The 17,265-nt window shown below is 51.7% G+C and overlaps 3 protein-coding genes across 4 annotated transcripts; all 3 read left to right on the top strand.

Moving 5' to 3' along the window:
• Positions 1-383: 383 nt before the first annotated feature.
• Positions 384-3,688, top strand: HOXD10 (homeobox D10). Its single transcript, XM_006189920.2, has 2 exons — positions 384-1,365; positions 2,715-3,688. The coding sequence occupies exons 1-2, from the start codon at positions 411-413 to the stop codon at positions 2,990-2,992; spliced, it is 1,233 nt and encodes a 410-aa protein (XP_006189982.2). The 5' UTR covers positions 384-410; the 3' UTR covers positions 2,993-3,688.
• A 2,444-nt stretch (positions 3,689-6,132) lies between these two features.
• Positions 6,133-8,827, top strand: HOXD9 (homeobox D9). The gene is made up of 2 exons (XM_032479731.1): positions 6,133-7,499; positions 7,850-8,827. Exons 1-2 carry the CDS (start codon positions 6,701-6,703, stop codon positions 8,089-8,091), a joined length of 1,041 nt encoding a protein of 346 aa, XP_032335622.1. The 5' UTR covers positions 6,133-6,700; the 3' UTR covers positions 8,092-8,827.
• A 4,791-nt stretch (positions 8,828-13,618) lies between these two features.
• Positions 13,619-16,627, top strand: HOXD8 (homeobox D8). Of its 2 annotated transcripts, none has more exons than XM_032479739.1 (2): positions 13,619-14,780; positions 15,163-16,622. In XM_032479739.1, the coding sequence occupies exons 1-2, from the start codon at positions 14,204-14,206 to the stop codon at positions 15,456-15,458; spliced, it is 873 nt and encodes a 290-aa protein (XP_032335630.1). In that variant the 5' UTR covers positions 13,619-14,203; the 3' UTR covers positions 15,459-16,622. The 2 variants fall into 2 exon arrangements, with proteins under 2 accessions (XP_032335630.1, XP_032335631.1); XM_032479740.1 differs by having other exon boundaries at positions 13,623-14,780; positions 15,166-16,627.
• Positions 16,628-17,265: the final 638 nt, after the last annotated feature.

The raw sequence follows: 17,265 nt of genomic DNA on the forward strand, positions 1-17,265 counted from the left end.
GGCCGCGACTCCGCGCCAGGGCTCTTTCCTGTGGACCCCTGGGGTAGGCTGTCTCAGAGCCTGGTGAATCCGACTCACCTTCCCAGGCTGCCCGGGACAAAATGAACCAGGCTGGGCCCCCACCCCCTGCCCGGGCCCCGGCCCTCTCGGGCGCCTTCTGCCTGGGTGTGTGCGGGGGGGGGGGGGAATGCTTCTGTGTGCTGGCGCCACTGCGCTCTGGCATCCCTCCCCGCGTGTGTCCTCCCGGAGACCCCTCGGGCCGAGACTTTCCTTCCGCCTGCGGGGCCCAGAGGCCCGAGTGGGGGACGCGAGTGGGGGCGGGCGGGCCGAACGAGCCCTGGGAGGCTGGCGGGCGGCGGAGAGTGCTGGGCCGGTTGTCTCTAGCGCGCACTATCGCGGTCGCATAGTAGATGTCGCTGTTGTCCGTGCTTACGCGGCCGGCCGGCCGGGCTCTGGAGCACGTGACCTGCGAGGAGGCTGCGGCTCAAGGCCATTTTCAAATCTCATTGGCTTGGTTGTCATGTGGTCGGCAGAGGCATCCACAATTACACCGGGAATGTTTTCCTAGAGATGTCAGCCTACAAAGGACACAATCTCTCTTCTTCAAATTCCTCCCCAAAATGTCCTTTCCCAACAGCTCTCCTGCTGCTAATACTTTTTTAGTAGATTCCTTGATCAGTGCCTGCAGGAGTGACAGTTTTTATTCGAGCAGCGCCAGCATGTACATGCCACCACCTAGCGCAGACATGGGGACCTATGGAATGCAAACCTGTGGACTGCTCCCGTCTCTGGCCAAAAGAGAAGTGAACCACCAAAATATGGGTATGAATGTGCATCCTTATATACCTCAAGTAGACACTTGGACAGACCCGAACAGATCTTGTCGAATAGAGCAACCTGTTACACAGCAAGTCCCCACTTGCTCCTTCACCACCAACATTAAGGAAGAATCCAATTGCTGCATGTATTCTGATAAGCGCAACAAACTCATTTCTGCCGAGGTCCCTTCGTACCAGAGGCTGGTCCCTGAGTCCTGTCCCGTTGAGAACCCCGAGGTTCCTGTCCCTGGATATTTTAGACTGAGTCAGACCTACGCCACCGGGAAAACCCAAGAGTACAATAACAGCCCCGAAGGCAGCTCCACAGTCATGCTCCAGCTCAACCCTCGCGGCGCGGCCAAGCCGCAGCTCTCGGCCGCCCAGCTGCAGATGGAAAAGAAGATGAACGAGCCCGCGAGTGGCCAGGAGCCCACCAAAGTCTCCCAGGTGGAGAGCCCCGAGGCTAAGGGTGGCCTTCCGGAAGAGAGGAGCTGCCTGGCTGAGGTCTCCGTGTCCAGTCCCGAAGTACAGGAGAAGGAAAGCAAAGGTCGGTATGAGCAGAGTTGCCACCCCGGCGGGGAGCGCAGCCCGGGAACCTGGCAGAGAGGGAGCACCCGCGTGCCCAGTGCCGAGCCCGGCAGTCTGGGACCCGAATGGCAGGTGCCGCTCCTCCTGGCTTTTAGAGGGGCAGTCTTAGTCCCGACATGGTCTCTGCTTCTCCCTCGCTGCTCTGGCCCTCCTGGCTAGTCCTGGCCGCATGCTGATGGCGCCTGGGCAGAGGAAGGGCTTGCCGGGTTTATTTTTTCCTGAGCTAGACCTGAAATGCAACAAAAGAGCACAAATGAGACCTGCGGCTGGTAAACACGGCCCCAGAACCTCCTTTCTCCTGCTCATATTTGCAGTCCCAACGCTGCCTTTCACCTAGTGATTTTAAGATGGTCCAAGACACTGTGTGTGTGTTCAAGTGTATGCACCCCGCATCCTGCGAGCTTGGGGGTGGCAAGGGGAATGAGATGGCTGGGCCGGTTGGTGCTTGGGCTGGGAAACAGGGCTCCCTGCCTCTGCGGGGCTAGGTAACCTTGGCTTTGTCTGGGGAAAGTGTCGCAAGCTTTGCAGTCCATTTGCAAAGGGGGCAAAGGGGGAAGGAGGGGGAGAATGGAACGCAAATGGCCCACCCGGCAGGGCCAGCCATAGGGCTGGGCAGGGCAAAGAGCCAGGGACTCTGGCTTTTCTGCCCCCAGTCCTCTCCCTCAGTGCCCAGAGTTGGGCCACAGCAAGGAGCTACATTTCTGGGAGAATGCTTTTGCGTGGGGACAAGAAGGCATGAGAATTCAGGAAATTTGGGGGCATATATCAATGCCCGGGCAGAGCAGAGAAGGTGTACGCGATTCCTCGGTTATCTTTTGAAAGAAAATGGGTACGTATAAACCTGGCTGTGGGGCTCCCCGCCTGCCTAGGAGAGGTGGGGAAGAAGTGGCAGACTTGGGGATCTGAGGCTACACTGGGGTGGTAAGCTTGTCAGGCTGTGGTTTGCTGCTTCCACTCCAGCCCGGTTATGAGATGATCACTTAGAATGTTGCCGGTGAGATCCTGAAAGTTTACTGGTGTACTAAGGTTTTGTGCAGGTCAGAAAGTTGAGAGAGAGAGAGAGAGAGAGGGGGAGAGAACCCTGACACAGAGGGTGAGAGTATCCGCCCATCTTGTCATTTTGGCATTTAAACTAATCTGACATCATTTACAAATCCCTTCCAAGGCCCACCTCATGTGAATAATGTTTAATTCCAGCATTTCCCCCAAGCAGCCTGGCTGCCAGCGGGGTCAATGCCAAGGGTACATTTGAACAGACTGAGAGAAAAAAATTCTTGATTTTTTTTCTTCTCCCTTTAATTTTGTTAGAGGAAATCAAGTCTGATACTCCAACCAGCAATTGGCTCACAGCAAAGAGTGGCAGAAAGAAGAGGTGCCCTTACACTAAGCACCAAACGCTGGAATTAGAAAAAGAGTTCTTGTTCAATATGTACCTCACCCGCGAGCGCCGCCTAGAGATCAGTAAGAGCGTTAACCTCACCGACAGGCAGGTCAAGATTTGGTTTCAAAACCGCCGAATGAAACTCAAGAAGATGAGCCGAGAGAACCGGATCCGAGAACTGACCGCCAACCTCACCTTCTCTTAGGTCCGAGGCCAGTCAGAGGCCAGGATCGGAGAGGGGGCACCGTGTTCCAGGGCCCAGTGCTGGAGGACTGGAAAGGCGGAAACAAAACCTTCATTGCTCTTTGTTTTTTGATTTGTTTTGTTTCGTTTTTTTTTTTTCCTGCTAGAATGTGACTTTGGGGTCATTCTGTTCGTGCTGCAAGTGATCTGTAATCCCTATGAGTATATCTATATATATTAAAAAAACTAGCACGTGTAATTTATTATTTTTTTCATCGTAATGCAGGGTAACTATTACTGTGCATTTTCATTTGGATCTTAACTTATTGGAACTGTAGAGCATCCATCAATCCATTTGTCCATCCAGCGATGTGACTTCTTCATATTTTTCCTAACACAAAAGGTCTGTGTGTGGTTAGTCCATGAGCTCATGGCGTTTTGAGTCCATCCAGTACTTAAAAGTACTTAAATTACATATATATTTAAAAAAGAGTAAGAAAACCCACAAGCTTTGGGGGGAGGGGGATGAAAAAAGCACATTACAATGTATCTTTTTGCAGATGAATTTAGCAATTGTCCTTAGTGAGATGGAATATTGACGACTTATGCCTTGTAGCCTTCCCCTTGTGCATCTGTGGTTTGGTAGAAGTACAACAGCAACCTGTCCTTTCTGTGCATGTTCTGGTCGCATGTTTAATGCAATAAACTCTGGAAATGAGTGCGCTCTCTCTGCTTTCTGAAATGGAACTATGTTATGGTGGAAATGAAAGCCCTTGGTGAGATTATCTTCCTGTTAAACTGCTTATTTAGGGCAGTTGTGGGGGTGGTAGAGCGCAGGGGAAGAGAGATGGGAGAGAAAAGCTGGAGGGGCCTTTGGTGCTGAAATTTGGCAGTCCTGGGAGGAGAGATAATCCAGCCTGCCTCTGCTGTTTTTGTAGTTGGGAAATAGAGTCCTCTCTCCCCCTCCCCCCATGATAGTAACAGAATTGATTTGTCAATGGGTGTAAGCTTCCCTCTAGCCTGAGCCTGGTAAGTAAGCCAAACTGCTTTTTCCTCACAGCTCCCCAGTTATATGATTCCTCTCCTTGGTTTTGGTTGTGGTATTTTTTTTAATGCTTTCAGTGGGGTCTTGAGATTTCTGACTGTCGCGCGGTCTTCAGGAGCTGGGTTAAAACCAGTCTTGCCCATCTGGAAGCCGCCGGGGCCTCCAATGCAGGAGCAAAGGACAAGCTGTAGCTTAGCATTGCTTCAGAGCCAGTTCCACACTCCTTTCCCTCACCCCCAACCTCCATTCCAAGTGCAAGACGTCCAGGCCACAGTGAAGCTTAGGATGGGTGAGTTTTCCCATTCCTCTTTACCATGGTTTCCTTGTGGAAGGATTTTATGCTCAATCATTACCTTTTAGTGGCCCACATGAAATTTTTTTTAAAGGAAGAAAAGATATTCCCAGTTAACCCTATTTAATTACAAAATGCTGGTTGGAGCCATTGTATCTGGGAAAGAAAATGTTCAGAGGGTGACTGAAAGAGAATTTGCAGATGAACATGACTTCCCATGAAGTCCAATGTTCTAGCTGCTACCAAGGCTCGGAAAACTCCAGCCAGTTTTCACCACTGTGTGTGTGTGTATAGCAGGCTCCTTAGCCCGAGAAAGCACAGATTTATCTAGTCTTGCCAGGGAGAAAAGAGGAGAAGACTTGGGGGAATGAGCTAATAGAATTCGTTACTTAAGGTCATACGTAGTTTCAGAGGGTCTCCACTAGATTCAAGCAGCTTCACAAAAAGTGTCCTTTTCATATTTTTCTCCCTAAAAACAATTTCTTTAGGGGATGTAAACCTTAGAACCCTCATCCATAGAGTCTTTGGAAAACTCAATACTTATTCAGTTTTAAACTTCCTCCCCAAAATCAAGACCATTCCCCAGTTTCAAAACAGAACCCCTTAGGGGAGCCATTGCCTGGGGTGGGAGAGACACGGCTCTGCATCAATGCCACTTTGGGAACACTGGAATAGATTTGCCCAGACCTTCATTGGTTGGGCAGGAGAAGGAGAACAATTTTATCTTCTCAGTTTACCCCCTGCGATGTGGGGAGCACATTAGTTGTTGACAGGGGGCCATGTCTCCGAGGAAAAACCCGTGCTGCAGGCAAAGGCAGCTCCTCTGGAATAAAATCAGAAAGCCATTGGCAAAGGCAATCAATCAGGCCATAAGCAGCCATTTCCCCCTTTCCTTTCCGGGGCTAGAGGTGGTCTGGGAGCCCTCCAAGGGTGCACTGGGCAACTTGTAGAGCGAGGAATATATCCTCCGGAGCCGGCGCCCCCGCTGCTTTTGTCTTGGCTCCCAGCCTGGCTTCCGAGGCTTTGTACCATGGATTTGGGAGTGACAATGGGCATTTCCCTCAGATTCAAGGCTGCCCAGCCTTACCTCTGGAGGCTAGAGAAAGAAAGAACGAAAGAAAGAAAGAAAAGAAAGAACAAAAGGAAGAAAGGAAGGAAGAAAGAAAGAAAGAAAAGAAAGAAAGAAAGAAGAAAGAAAGAAAGAAAAGAAAAATAAATCGTAAGAGAGGGGACCAAGGACCAGGCCATTTTTAAGACATCTCTGGAATCCACTTGGAGGTCTCTAAGTGGGAACCACGGGGAGAGGCCTTGCCCAGGGAGATGCTCTTCCCGCTGGCATCTTTAGGCACCGTCGAGCCAGCGGGCGGGAACGGGCCTGCGCTAGCATTTGGGTTCTGCTCTGTGGCGTGTTCTCTTCCAGGGCCTTTCCAGAAGTCCTGGAGAAGACAAGGCAACCTGGCCACCTTGTATCGACTGCCAGCCTACGGACCCTTCCGAGGGCAGACAGCCCAGGCGGTGGCCGCTGCAGCGCCCAGCCCGCCGGCCAAGCCTCCCCAGCTTACCCTTCGGGCCTCGGCGTGCGCTCAGCCTCACGTCGAGGGTGTGTGTGGCTGCCTGGGCGTGTGTGAGTGTGGTAGGGGGAGGGGGCCCTCCGAGCTGCTCCATCCGTCCGTTTTATTAGGGACACATTAATCTATAATCAAATACACCTCATAAAATTTTTATTGAAAGGCATAATATCATTACAGAGGTCTTCCACCTGTTTTAAACAACACGACAAGCTGTGAGAGAGCGTGTGTGTGGGTATGCGTAGGGAGGGGTGGGTTCGGGCCGGGAGAGAGGCACAGGGAGAAGAACTCCCCTCGGGCGCCAGGGGGCCGCCTCGGAAAGCCAGCCTGCCTCGGGCCGCACCGGCTCTGCGCTGCCTTCGGCTGCTCTGGGCTCTAGCCAAGCGCTCGGTGCGCCCAGGACACGCGGCGAGTAGCTCGGAGCCCAGGCGCTGGGGAGGTAGAGCCAGGTCCGGACTGCAAGACCGAAGGCGGCAAGAGGCGAACAAATAGTCCCCAGCGCCTCCTCCGGCCGCGGTCTGGCGTGTGGTCCCAGCTGCAGCCGGGCTGGCCGAGCCAGGCCGGGCCGAGCCTGACGCACAGGCCGGGACCCGCGGCCTCTAATTGCGGCGTTTATGTTGATGATGATTTTTTTTTTTTTTAAATCACAGCAGCCCCCAGTTTAGCGGACTGATTTACTCCCGGTATTGGTAAATATGATCACGTGGGCCGTGCGACCAATGGTGGAGGCTGCAGCCTGCGAACTAGTCGGCGGCTCCGGCGCCGGCGGGGAGCGGCGCCGAGGCGGGCAGTGTAACCTTGGGTGGGAGCGCACGGCGCCTCAAAATGTCCTCCAGTGGCACCCTCAGCAACTACTACGTGGACTCGCTCATAGGCCATGAGGGTGACGAGGTGTTCGCCGCGCGCTTCGGACCGCCGGGGCCGGGCGCGCAGGGCAGGCCCGCAGGTGTGGCCGACAGCCCGGCCGCCGCCGCCGCCGAGTTTGCCTCGTGTAGTTTTGCCCCCAAATCGGCCGTGTTCTCCGCCTCGTGGTCCGCGGTGCCTGCCCAGCCCCCGGCGGCGGCGGCGATGAGCGGCCTCTACCACCCGTACGTGCCCCCGCCGCCCCTGGCTGCCGCCTCCTCCGAGCCCGGCCGCTATATGCGCTCCTGGATGGAGCCGCTGCCCAGCTTCCCGGGCGGCGCGGGTGGCGGCGGTAGCGGTGGTGGAGGTGGCGGTGGCCCGGGCCCCGGTCCCAGCCCTGGCCCCAGCGGCCCATCCAACGGGCGCCACTACGGAATTAAGCCTGAAACCGGAGCGGCCCCGACCCCCGCCGCCGCGGCCGCCTCCACCTCCACCTCCTCTTCCACTTCCTCGTCTTCCTCCTCCAAACGGACTGAGTGCTCCGCGGCCCGGGAGTCCCAGGGGAGTGGCGGCCCCGAGTTCTCGTGCAACTCGTTCCTACGGGACAAGGCAGCAGCGGCGGCTGGGGCAACCGGGCCCGGTGCAGGGATCGGGGCCGGGGCCGGGGCAGGCGGCTCGTCGGAGCCCTCGGCTTGCAGCGACCACCCGAGCCCGGGCTGCCCGCTGAAGGAGGAGGAGAAGCAGCATCCGCAGCCGCCGCCGCAGCAGCAACTTGACCCAAGTAAGTGCAAAAGAAATTGCCCCCTGATTTATTGCTGAAACCTGTAAGGCTCGAATGTGCAAAACTGATAGTTTTACTAACCTATAAAAACGTCTAGACGCCTACCCTAGCCTAGGCGAGCAACACGCATCCATAAAAAAGCTTCCCATAACCACCTACTCTGGGCGCGCGGTTTGTACGGTAAACAGAGAGCGGGCATTAAGGCTTTTTATGATAATTCCCCAAGTTGTGAAAAGCGGCCATCCTTGGTGAAATTAATTTAACGACCTCTCCCCCCACCACCCTGTCTTCTCTTCCTGTCTCCCCTCCGCCCCTCGCTCCCCTTCTCCAAACCCCCCCCCTCTTCATAGACAACCCCGCAGCAAACTGGATCCACGCTCGCTCCACCCGGAAAAAGCGCTGTCCCTACACCAAATACCAGACGCTTGAGCTGGAGAAAGAATTCCTCTTCAACATGTACCTCACCCGGGACCGGCGCTATGAAGTGGCAAGGATTCTGAACCTCACAGAGAGACAGGTCAAAATCTGGTTCCAGAATCGTAGAATGAAAATGAAAAAGATGAGCAAGGAGAAATGCCCTAAAGGAGACTGACCCGGCGCGGCGCCGACGGAACCGCTCTGCTTTGCAAAGGCAGTGGGGTTTTTTCTTTGTGGGTGCTTGATTTCCAGAAATTCTGCAGCGATTCGGACATTTCTCCCCCTGCCCCTTTTTTTAGGTAGAAGTGACTGTGTGGTTGGTCTCTGTGAGGTATTTTTGGGGACTCTGTATTTGCTCGCTTATGTGTTGGAGAAACCAAGTGGCTTTGGGGTTTTGCCCTATCCCGCTCCCCATGTTTCCTGTCCTATTGGTTCCTTAGGAAATGCCATATTTTGTGAGTGCACGCCGGCTTGAGGAGCCCTCTCCTGTGTAAATGTCCCCTATGTTTCTGAAAAGTGCTGTAGTTTAGCCCCCAGCGCTGCTCAAGCAGGGGCCAAGCGCACCCCACTTCTGAGAGCGAAGGCAGAGCGACGACAGCGAGGAGGCCCGCCCAGGCCAAGACCCGGTCGTGTTGTCCACCGGTTATGAAAGCCCCCTTTCCTCAGGGAGCCCACGGGCCCTCCACTAAGACGTGGAATGAGACCGAGAGAAGAGCCCAGGGCCGCCAGTGGGTCGGGGGTTTCTTCTCAGTGCACTGGCGGAGCCGCATTCTCAGGGGAGGTGTTGGCTCGCGTGGGCTACTGCGGGTGTAGGCCCTCCGGGTTCCTGCCTGAGGACCAGTTGTAAATGTTACCGCTTCCTACCAATAAATGCTGACCTGATCAAACGGAGTCCAGACGCTGGCCCTGAACACTGTGTGCTTGCTTACTCTCTCTCTCTCTGCAAAATATCACCCTCGTGGGACTTCTCCCTCTTCCCTGGGAGGGAGACACTGCTAAAATCCTTCGCCCTTCCACCTGAGAGGTCTCTCTGATGTGCCTGGGAGTCTTCCTTTGTGTGGGCAGACCAAGCCTAGAGAACAGCCCCTGGGGGTACTTTGGTGGCCCCCCTCTGTACCTAGCCTGCTTCCAGTGTCTCGGCAAACTGTGCCCTGGGCCCAGTGTCAGCCTCGCAGCAGTGCCAGTAGAGCCCACGGTCTCCAGAAGCCAGGCCCCCCCACCCCTACTGGCACTTGGGCATACCACACCCCACTTCTGTTCATGAAGTCCTGCCATCACCCCCCTCCTCCAAACCAGGGAAAGGCCAACTCTGCATTCTGGGGCAACTCCTTCAATTCCAAGGGGCTGGTTGACTCTGGGAAGGCTGAGCCGGTTAGGCTATGAGCTTCCACCCCTCCGCACAGGAGCCCCGAAGTGACCTTAGCAGATCAAAATGGTCAAGGCTCTCCTCCACAGCTATCCCCACCCACGGCCCCTCCCCCCACCCAGTTTCTGTGTGTTTAGCCCCCAGCTTGGCCCTCTGAGGGCCGCATTCAGAGGCTAAAATGAAGGTCATTGTAAGTGAGGGTTCGGGCCCAGCACAGCCTTCTCAGGCCAGAGAGGCTGTGGCGCCTGACGGCCTGGGCTGGGCGGAAGGCCGGGGCGATGGCAGAATTTTGGGGGGCCGGGATGAAAGAGGGGACTTGAAGGAAAAGCAGAGGGGGGCTGGGAAGGAAACCCAAGGCCCAGATCCGGCAGAAGGTGCTGCGTACCCCCGCCCCTGCGGCCAACCCGATACCTAGGGCTCTTTGAAAACAGGAAGAGCCAAGGTGTCATAAAGCCATCGAACTGGCGAGACGTCTGGAGGTAATGAGTTTACGACAGGCTCGGCGCTTCGCTTTGAAACCATCTCATTTTGATGTTTGTGTTTGTGGGAGGAAAGGAAAAATGCAGACAAAACTGGGTCTTAAAATCTGGACAATAAAATATAAACAAGACTGCGTTGGACTAAGAAGGCAGGGGCCTGGGAGCCCCGGATGAGGTGTGAGCACCTAGGAAATAAAAATGGGAGATGGAGTAGGAGGAAGATGATCTATTTCTAATTTTTAAAATGCGCTGGGTATTAAAAGTAGCCAACGGTGGTTGGCTCTCAATAATATTTGACTATGGCCGCCGTCTAGCTCTTCTTTAAAAAAGAAAAAAAGCAGCCTGCTCTTTAGGGGGTTGGAAAGTTAGTGATCTTGGGTCATTTATTTAGGCCTAGGTTTCCCAGCCACATGGTCGGCAGAAAAAGATGAAGTTATTTGAATGACTATTCACAAAAATATCTGGCACTACACTCCAAGCTTCGTAGCAAAAATATTGGAAATTAAATCAATTTTCTTATGGAAAAATACTTGTTATAGCTGAATTGGGGGAAAGCTTTTTTGAAAATGGGAAAAAAGATTAACCTCTCAGGAAACAAACTGATTAAAGTCTTGGCTTTAAATTTTTTTTCAGGTGAAATGCTTAGTCAATTCATTTCACTCTGACTTTTAATATAAATTTAATGTCTCATTTATTGTGCATAGAGGATCCAATGAACACAGCCCAATGGGGTCTTTCCAAACAGCCATTCAGAAATACAACAAAAAGCTTTTAATTTGCCTTCTATCCACCCCCACTTTGCCCAGTGAATTGGGCCTGAAGCATTAAAATTACAAGGTTAAAATAGCAAATATTCACTATTTAATGCAAAGTGTAACTACATTAAAAGAAAAAAATTAACTTCTATAATTTCTCAGTTTTCGAAGTGCCTATCCCCTTTGGGAAAAAAAAAAAGGCCTGTTGCAGTTAATATTTAGAAAGTTGTGATTTTGTTAAATCTAACCCATGCTATAATTGTAGGCGATTACAGAATGGGGACCTACTGTGTCTGGCAAAAGAAGGGCTAAAAGCTTTTGAAAAAAACACTACTGGAAGCTCTTGGGAGCACAAATATCTTTGGCATTCAGGAGCCCCTGTTGGCTGCACTTGACTTGTCGACAATCAAAGGGATGAACCATTATTAGTGTCAGCGATCCAAACCCAGTCAAAGTAAAGAACAAGATTGGAATTGGTTTTAGTCGAAAAAGAAGTTAAGCTCGGTCGACTACAGGTGGCATTTGGCCACTAGAGAGCGCCGTTGCTCCATTTTGTGATCGTAAAGCTGGCGTTTCAGCGGAAGAAGGTTTTGATTAAAGATATTTACAATCTTATTTTAAATTCCAAATTAGGATAAATTTAACCAAAAAGCAGCAGTGTGCACTATTAAATTCTCCAGAAGCTTGTTTGTTATGTGTAAAAATTTGGCTTAGTCAGGATTTCAGAAAATTTGGACTATGGCACAGATGAAACTATAAAACGTTATGGTAAGTTAATGCATTCTGTCAAAACAGAAACGTGTAAAAAGCATACATCTTTGTTTACGAAGTTAATCGCACTCTTTTCCCATTCAAATTATAAACAGACTGCTTGAAGAAAAAAAAATTGTTTTGTCCCAAGAGGAAATGTTGCATTGTAATGTTTTCTTAATTAGGCCTGAATGTGTAGAACTGAATTTTGTAGTGTTTGTCTTTCTTTTTCGCCCCCTCAAGAATCACACAGTTCTAGAAGATGCCTTGTATTATTGAGATCTGGGTTCGTTCTTTTTCCCCATTCCATTCCAAATCTCATGATCGAGAGTTTAAACAGGCATACGCCAAACAGTGAAATAAAGGCACAATTACAAAGTTAGTTACAAGGCTTTATTGAAAATAATACTCTTTTAATTGCGTATTTGCAAGATTGTAGTACAAATTGTTAACTGTCAGAAATCAGTTCATTTGTCTTTGGATTTAAAGGAAATTTTACCTGACAGTAACTGGCAGAAAACAACAACAAAAAATCTTTATCCTTCACCACCCACCCAACGAAAGCCTCCTTGCACTCCCTACTAACTTAAAAATTAAATAAAGCATGCCCTTTTCATCTGGAGATTCATGAGCAATCCTTTTACCTTAACCATTTCCAGCTATTCCCTGTAGAACCAAATGAGTCTTAAACATTATTTTGCCTTTCCATCTCGACCTTATTTTTCTTTATTGGCAAAATATGATATTCAGTCTACCCAGACTGACCTCAGATCTCACTCACAGGCTGGGCCAACCCACAAGGAGCGAGAGGTAGATGAACTCACTCGCCTGCTGCGCCTTTGGGGGGCTGTCTGGGGGTTTTAGGCATTTGCATTTGGCGTGAAAAGCGGGAGAGGCGTGTTTTAGCTTTAGCAGGAGCGTTCTTGTTGGGAGTGTTTCCGAGGTCGGTCCCTAAGGCCGGTGGGCCTGGCTGCCTCACAACGGATTATCCCAAGGAAAAGGGTCAAAGAGCTGAAGAAAAAGTCAGAATAGGCAAGAGAAAACGAATCAACAGAGATCTATTACAGTTACTGGACATTAAAACAGACGGGGGGGGGGGGGATGGAAAGAGAAGGCGAATGGTGGTGTAACGCCAAGCAGCTTCAGAGCGAACTTCTAAAATCAGGAATATTTTGCCCTTTCACACTCATGCCCACATGACTCGGGACGTTTCTTTCCCTCATCGCTCTATAAGCTCGGTGAACTTTCTCTTTCTTTTCTTTTGGAAAAATTAGTAATTTTTTAAGCTGACCCTGGCGCCCGCTCTTGGCAGTAACTTCACAGGTTAGTTGGATGAACTAGAATCCTTAGAAGAAAGGCGCCGCCTGCAGCTGCTTGGAACCGGCGCTATCCGAACTTCGGCCCGGAGGCTCGATGGGGGGACTCGCCAGCATCGGCCCCCCCATTCTCTGCCCGGGGCCACCGCCTGCCCTGGTCCGCTCCGCGCTGGAGCTGAGACTCGGGAGCCGAGCGTCCTGCCGTAGGAAATACCACCCACCCCAGCGTGAGTCCTCCTTCCCGCCTTGGAACATTTTTGTCCGCTTTTCTGTGTACTCCCTCTGCAATGCTAATGCCTCCCCCTACATTCTTCAGCCTCCCCCCTGCGCCTGGTGCTGACGTCTATCAAGGGTGAAATGATGGAAACTATATTCATGGGCATGATTTCCATTAAATATCAATTAACCTGGGAGCCTCAGGCAGGCGTGCAATGCGTCAAGGGTAAATGTACATCTCATTTCCACAAGGCCCGCTCAGCTGGAAAAGAAGGGCTTAGATTCGCTTTGATAATGCAAAGTATTGGGGTCACCCTTGTGGCCTTTAATCAAACCACTTGGATAAGACCTAAGTCAAATATTCTGTTTGGACCGTCTACACTGCTTGCCCACGTCCCCTGGGCTGCGCCCACGTCCACTGGGCTGCACCCGCGTGTCCAGAAGCGCAAAAGCCACGGCCAACCTCTAAAGGGCTGCTCCAGGGACCCAGTCATTTGCTTCACAGCCTCCTGGGAGTGGCCTCCCTGACTCCCCCCAAGTGTAAGTTTCTGCCGCGCCCCCGCCCCGCCGGCCGCGGCCCGCATTCTCTTGGCCCCGGGAGCACGGCGAGCCCTTGGCAGTGCGGCTTTATGGGCCCCCTTTAAGGCCGGCGGAGGCATCTCCCAGCCAGCGTGAGGCGTCCCGTCGGGAGCAGTGAAGTCGCCTCCGCGCAGATCCCTCCGCGCGGTTATCTCGCGCCCATCTCGCTCCCTCTACGCGCAGTGGCGTGGTGCGAAAATGCCTCGCCGGGGCGCACCGGGGCGGCAGCCTCGGCAGCGGCGGCGAGAGCGGTGGGAGGGGGCTACGGGGGGGCGAGGTGAGAGGTGGCGGCGGGCAGAGGGTGTTTTTTTCCTTTTCCCTCCAGAGCAGGGGTTTGTAAACCGAAGCTAAAGAGTGTCCCCGTGGGCCGGGCGCACTTTTTTTCTTGTCCCGGTGCGCTCAGGGCCGCCTGGTGCCTGAGAGGAAACAGTGGAGGCAGCGGGGCAGGTCACCAGGGGCGTCGGTGATTTTATTGCGGCCGAGCCGGCGCGCACCGGGAGAGGCCGGGTGGGTGGTGGAACGCGGGGGCTGGGTGAGGCCCCGCGACCTGTGAGGGAGGCGGCGCGAGGTCGAGGTAGCGAGCGCGAGGACGGGGCATGAGCGCCCAGTAGCCGAGCGCCCGCGTCTGCCGGGCCTCAGAGGCGACGCGCGGGCGGGCGGGCGGTAGCAGCAACGTAGCCCGGCCGCCCCTAGCGGCTCGAGCAGCCGCCCCAGAGGCCCCCGCGGCAGTGCGGTCGCGCTGTGGCGCGCTCCCTGCCTGCTCCGCGCCGCCCGCCCGCCCGAGGCCGCCCTACCTCGGCCCCCGGCCGCCGCCGCCGCCGCCCCGATGAGCTCGTACTTCGTGAACCCGCTGTACTCCAAGTACAAGGCGGCGGCCGCGGCGGCGGCGGCGGCTGCGGCGGGCGAGGCCATCAATTCCACTTACTACGACTGTCACTTTGCGCCCGAGGTCGGCGGCCGCCACGCCGCCGCCGCCGCCGCCGCCGCCTTGCAGCTCTATGGCAACAGCGCCGCCGGCTTCCCGCACGCGCCCCCGCAGGCGCACGCGCACCCGCACCCGTCGCCGCCGCCCGTAGGGCCGGGTTGCGGTGGTGGGGGCGGCCCGGGCCCTGGCCAGGACTACTTCCACCCTGGAGGGGGCAGCCCGGCCGCAGCCTACCAGGCCGCCCCCCCTCCTCCGCCGCCGCCTCCCCCCTGCGGCGGGATTGCCTGTCACGGGGAGCCCGCGAAGTTTTACGGATACGATAACTTACAGAGACAGCCGATTTTTACGACCCAGCAAGAGGCCGAGCTGGTACAATATCCTGACTGTAAATCGTCCAGTGGTAATATTGGCGAGGACCCAGACCACTTAAATCAGAGCTCGTCTCCTTCTCAAATGTTTCCCTGGATGAGACCACAAGGTTGGGATGCAATTTTTTTTTTTAAGCGGGGCGAGGGGGAGAAATCTGTTTTCATCTCACGTTCTAGCTTTAAAATGCCTTTTCCTCTCCCTCTCCTTTTCCTTGTGTAGCTTACAGTGGCTCTTATTCATAAAGTAATGCAGACTCTTTTTTTCCCCCATTAAAGTAGAAACCATGTAAAGGTGACAGGGACAGAATAATTGCGAAGACGTTCTCTCAGCCCCTCTTCCCTGCACATCCTATGTATATATATATCAGACTTAAGCAGAGTTGTGTATATTTCACTCAGACCCGTTCCAGAAACATCCAGCAACCTGCAGATGCACCATTACATTTTTAAACGTTTATTTTCCTCTTTTTTTTTTTTTTCTGTTTTAATCAGCAGCTCCTGGTAGACGGAGAGGAAGACAAACCTACAGTCGCTTCCAAACCCTAGAGCTGGAAAAGGAATTCCTTTTTAACCCGTATCTAACCAGGAAGAGAAGAATCGAAGTTTCCCATGCCTTAGCCCTCACCGAGAGACAGGTAAAAATTTGGTTCCAGAATAGGAGAATGAAATGGAAAAAAGAGAACAACAAGGACAAATTCCCGGTCTCCCGACAGGAGGCGAAGGATGGGGAAACCAAAAAGGAAGTCCAAGAGCTGGAGGAAGACCAAGCTGAAGGCCCGACAAATTAACTTCTACCTTTAAAATTTTACCGCAGACTGTTAAAACTAATGATCAGCATATGCTGGTGGACACCGCCTATTTTCTTTGTTGGAAAGGACTTTACCTGTATTTCAAGCTACCTTCGTGTCACTGCTCTTGAGGTTTCTGCGCTTTGAGAGGGATTTGGGTGTTAAAAAAATAAAGTTTCTAGTGTCGCATGGGAACAGCCCTTGAGCTGTCCTATATAAGAGTAATTTGATACTGACCTTGTAGTTATATTTTTATAATGGTAGTTTTTAATGTCTGAACTGGTGATTTGCCTCAACAACATAAACTTCCTAATGATTAGCACTAAATAATTGAATATAAAATGCTTTATTAATCAAACAAGTGCACTTGAACATTTTAAATCTTCTTTATGGTGAGTAAATTAAAAGAAGTCTATTAATTTTTTAAAAATTATGCCCGCAGAATATTTACTTTATATTATTTGATTAAAATTTATTATTTATGGTTTTCCTTTCTGCTTTTATGATGAATGGTTCGGGTGCCTTTTGTTTACTCCTAAAAGTTTGAGCATTTTGTACATGTAATATCTCTGGGGAAAAGTCTGGGCCAAATATTCGAAAAGCACATGTTAGCTGAAGAGTGTAATGTGTAGTCTTGGCTCTGCAGCTTTTTTAAACTTGGGGAAGATGTTGGGCCAGTGACAGAAGTTTCAGGACAATGTCGAAGATGACATTTAATAATTTTTCTATAGTTTATACAAATTATGGCAATTTAATCATCTAGAGTGAATGAATACTTGAAAAACAAATTCCAACATTTTCACTCATATACTTTTTACCCTGGCTAGTTGCCTTGTGGAATGCCTCTCGTTTCTGAACTTGCTTTCGTTTTGAACCGCGCTTGGTATAGCCTGAAATTGCTAGGTCTCTATGCTGTGGCCGCCGTTGTGATTCTGCTTTTTTAAAGAGGTGCCATATTTATTTGTATTCTCTTTGCTCTATTTGCACGCCCATTGTGAGCCAACTTGCTGTGCACATCTCAGATGTCGGTTGGTACGTCCTCTGCTGTTCGCCAGGTTGGCCTCACCTATTTGAAACAGGCCCTGAGAGCAAACGCAGAAAAATCCGAGTGTAAACAACAGCTCCAAAACATAGCTAGCTCCTTAATAAAAGAAATGAATCTTTTTCTAGAGCTAGTGCCTTTGAGCGCCGCCAGTAACCCTTTTCCTGAGTCAGAAACAATCGCATGGGCTACATGAAAGCAACATCCTGGTAAAGCTTCTATCTGATTAAAAAAAAAGGGGTGGGTGGGGTTACATACACCCTTCCTGCAAAAATAAATCAATAAATACAAGGGGGGCTTTCTTTCATTCCAGAGGGGGCTGGAAGGGCTATCCTTGTTTCATCTTGCTCTAAATAATCTTGATAAGATACTGGGAAATCTTTGAATTTCGCAAAGGACTGGAGTTGTAGGCCCAGTGGGGAACAACCCAGAGTCCTGGTTACACCACAGCTTATTCCACTTAGCCAGCCCTGATGCTGGGGTTTGGGATCTGTTATTAACAAGATATCCATTTTCCATTTGAGGCTGCTCCTGCAGCTGCCATTTTACGAGGGAAGAGGAGGGGGAAGAGGGGCGGGAGAGAAGAGGAGAAATTCAAGTAAACTAATTCTTCTCCCCGAAAAAGGGAAGACACCTTTATCAGGTAGACACTGAAGAATTCTTTTTTTTTTCTAGATGCCTGTATATTTTTAAAGAAGTACTTTTTAATTTCCAGAGTGGCTTTTATTGCACAGGTAAGAAAATGGAATCCTAGTTTTAGGCCTG

This window comes from Camelus ferus, chromosome 5, assembly GCF_009834535.1.
Source record: "Camelus ferus isolate YT-003-E chromosome 5, BCGSAC_Cfer_1.0, whole genome shotgun sequence".
NCBI lineage: Eukaryota > Metazoa > Chordata > Mammalia > Artiodactyla > Camelidae > Camelus > Camelus ferus.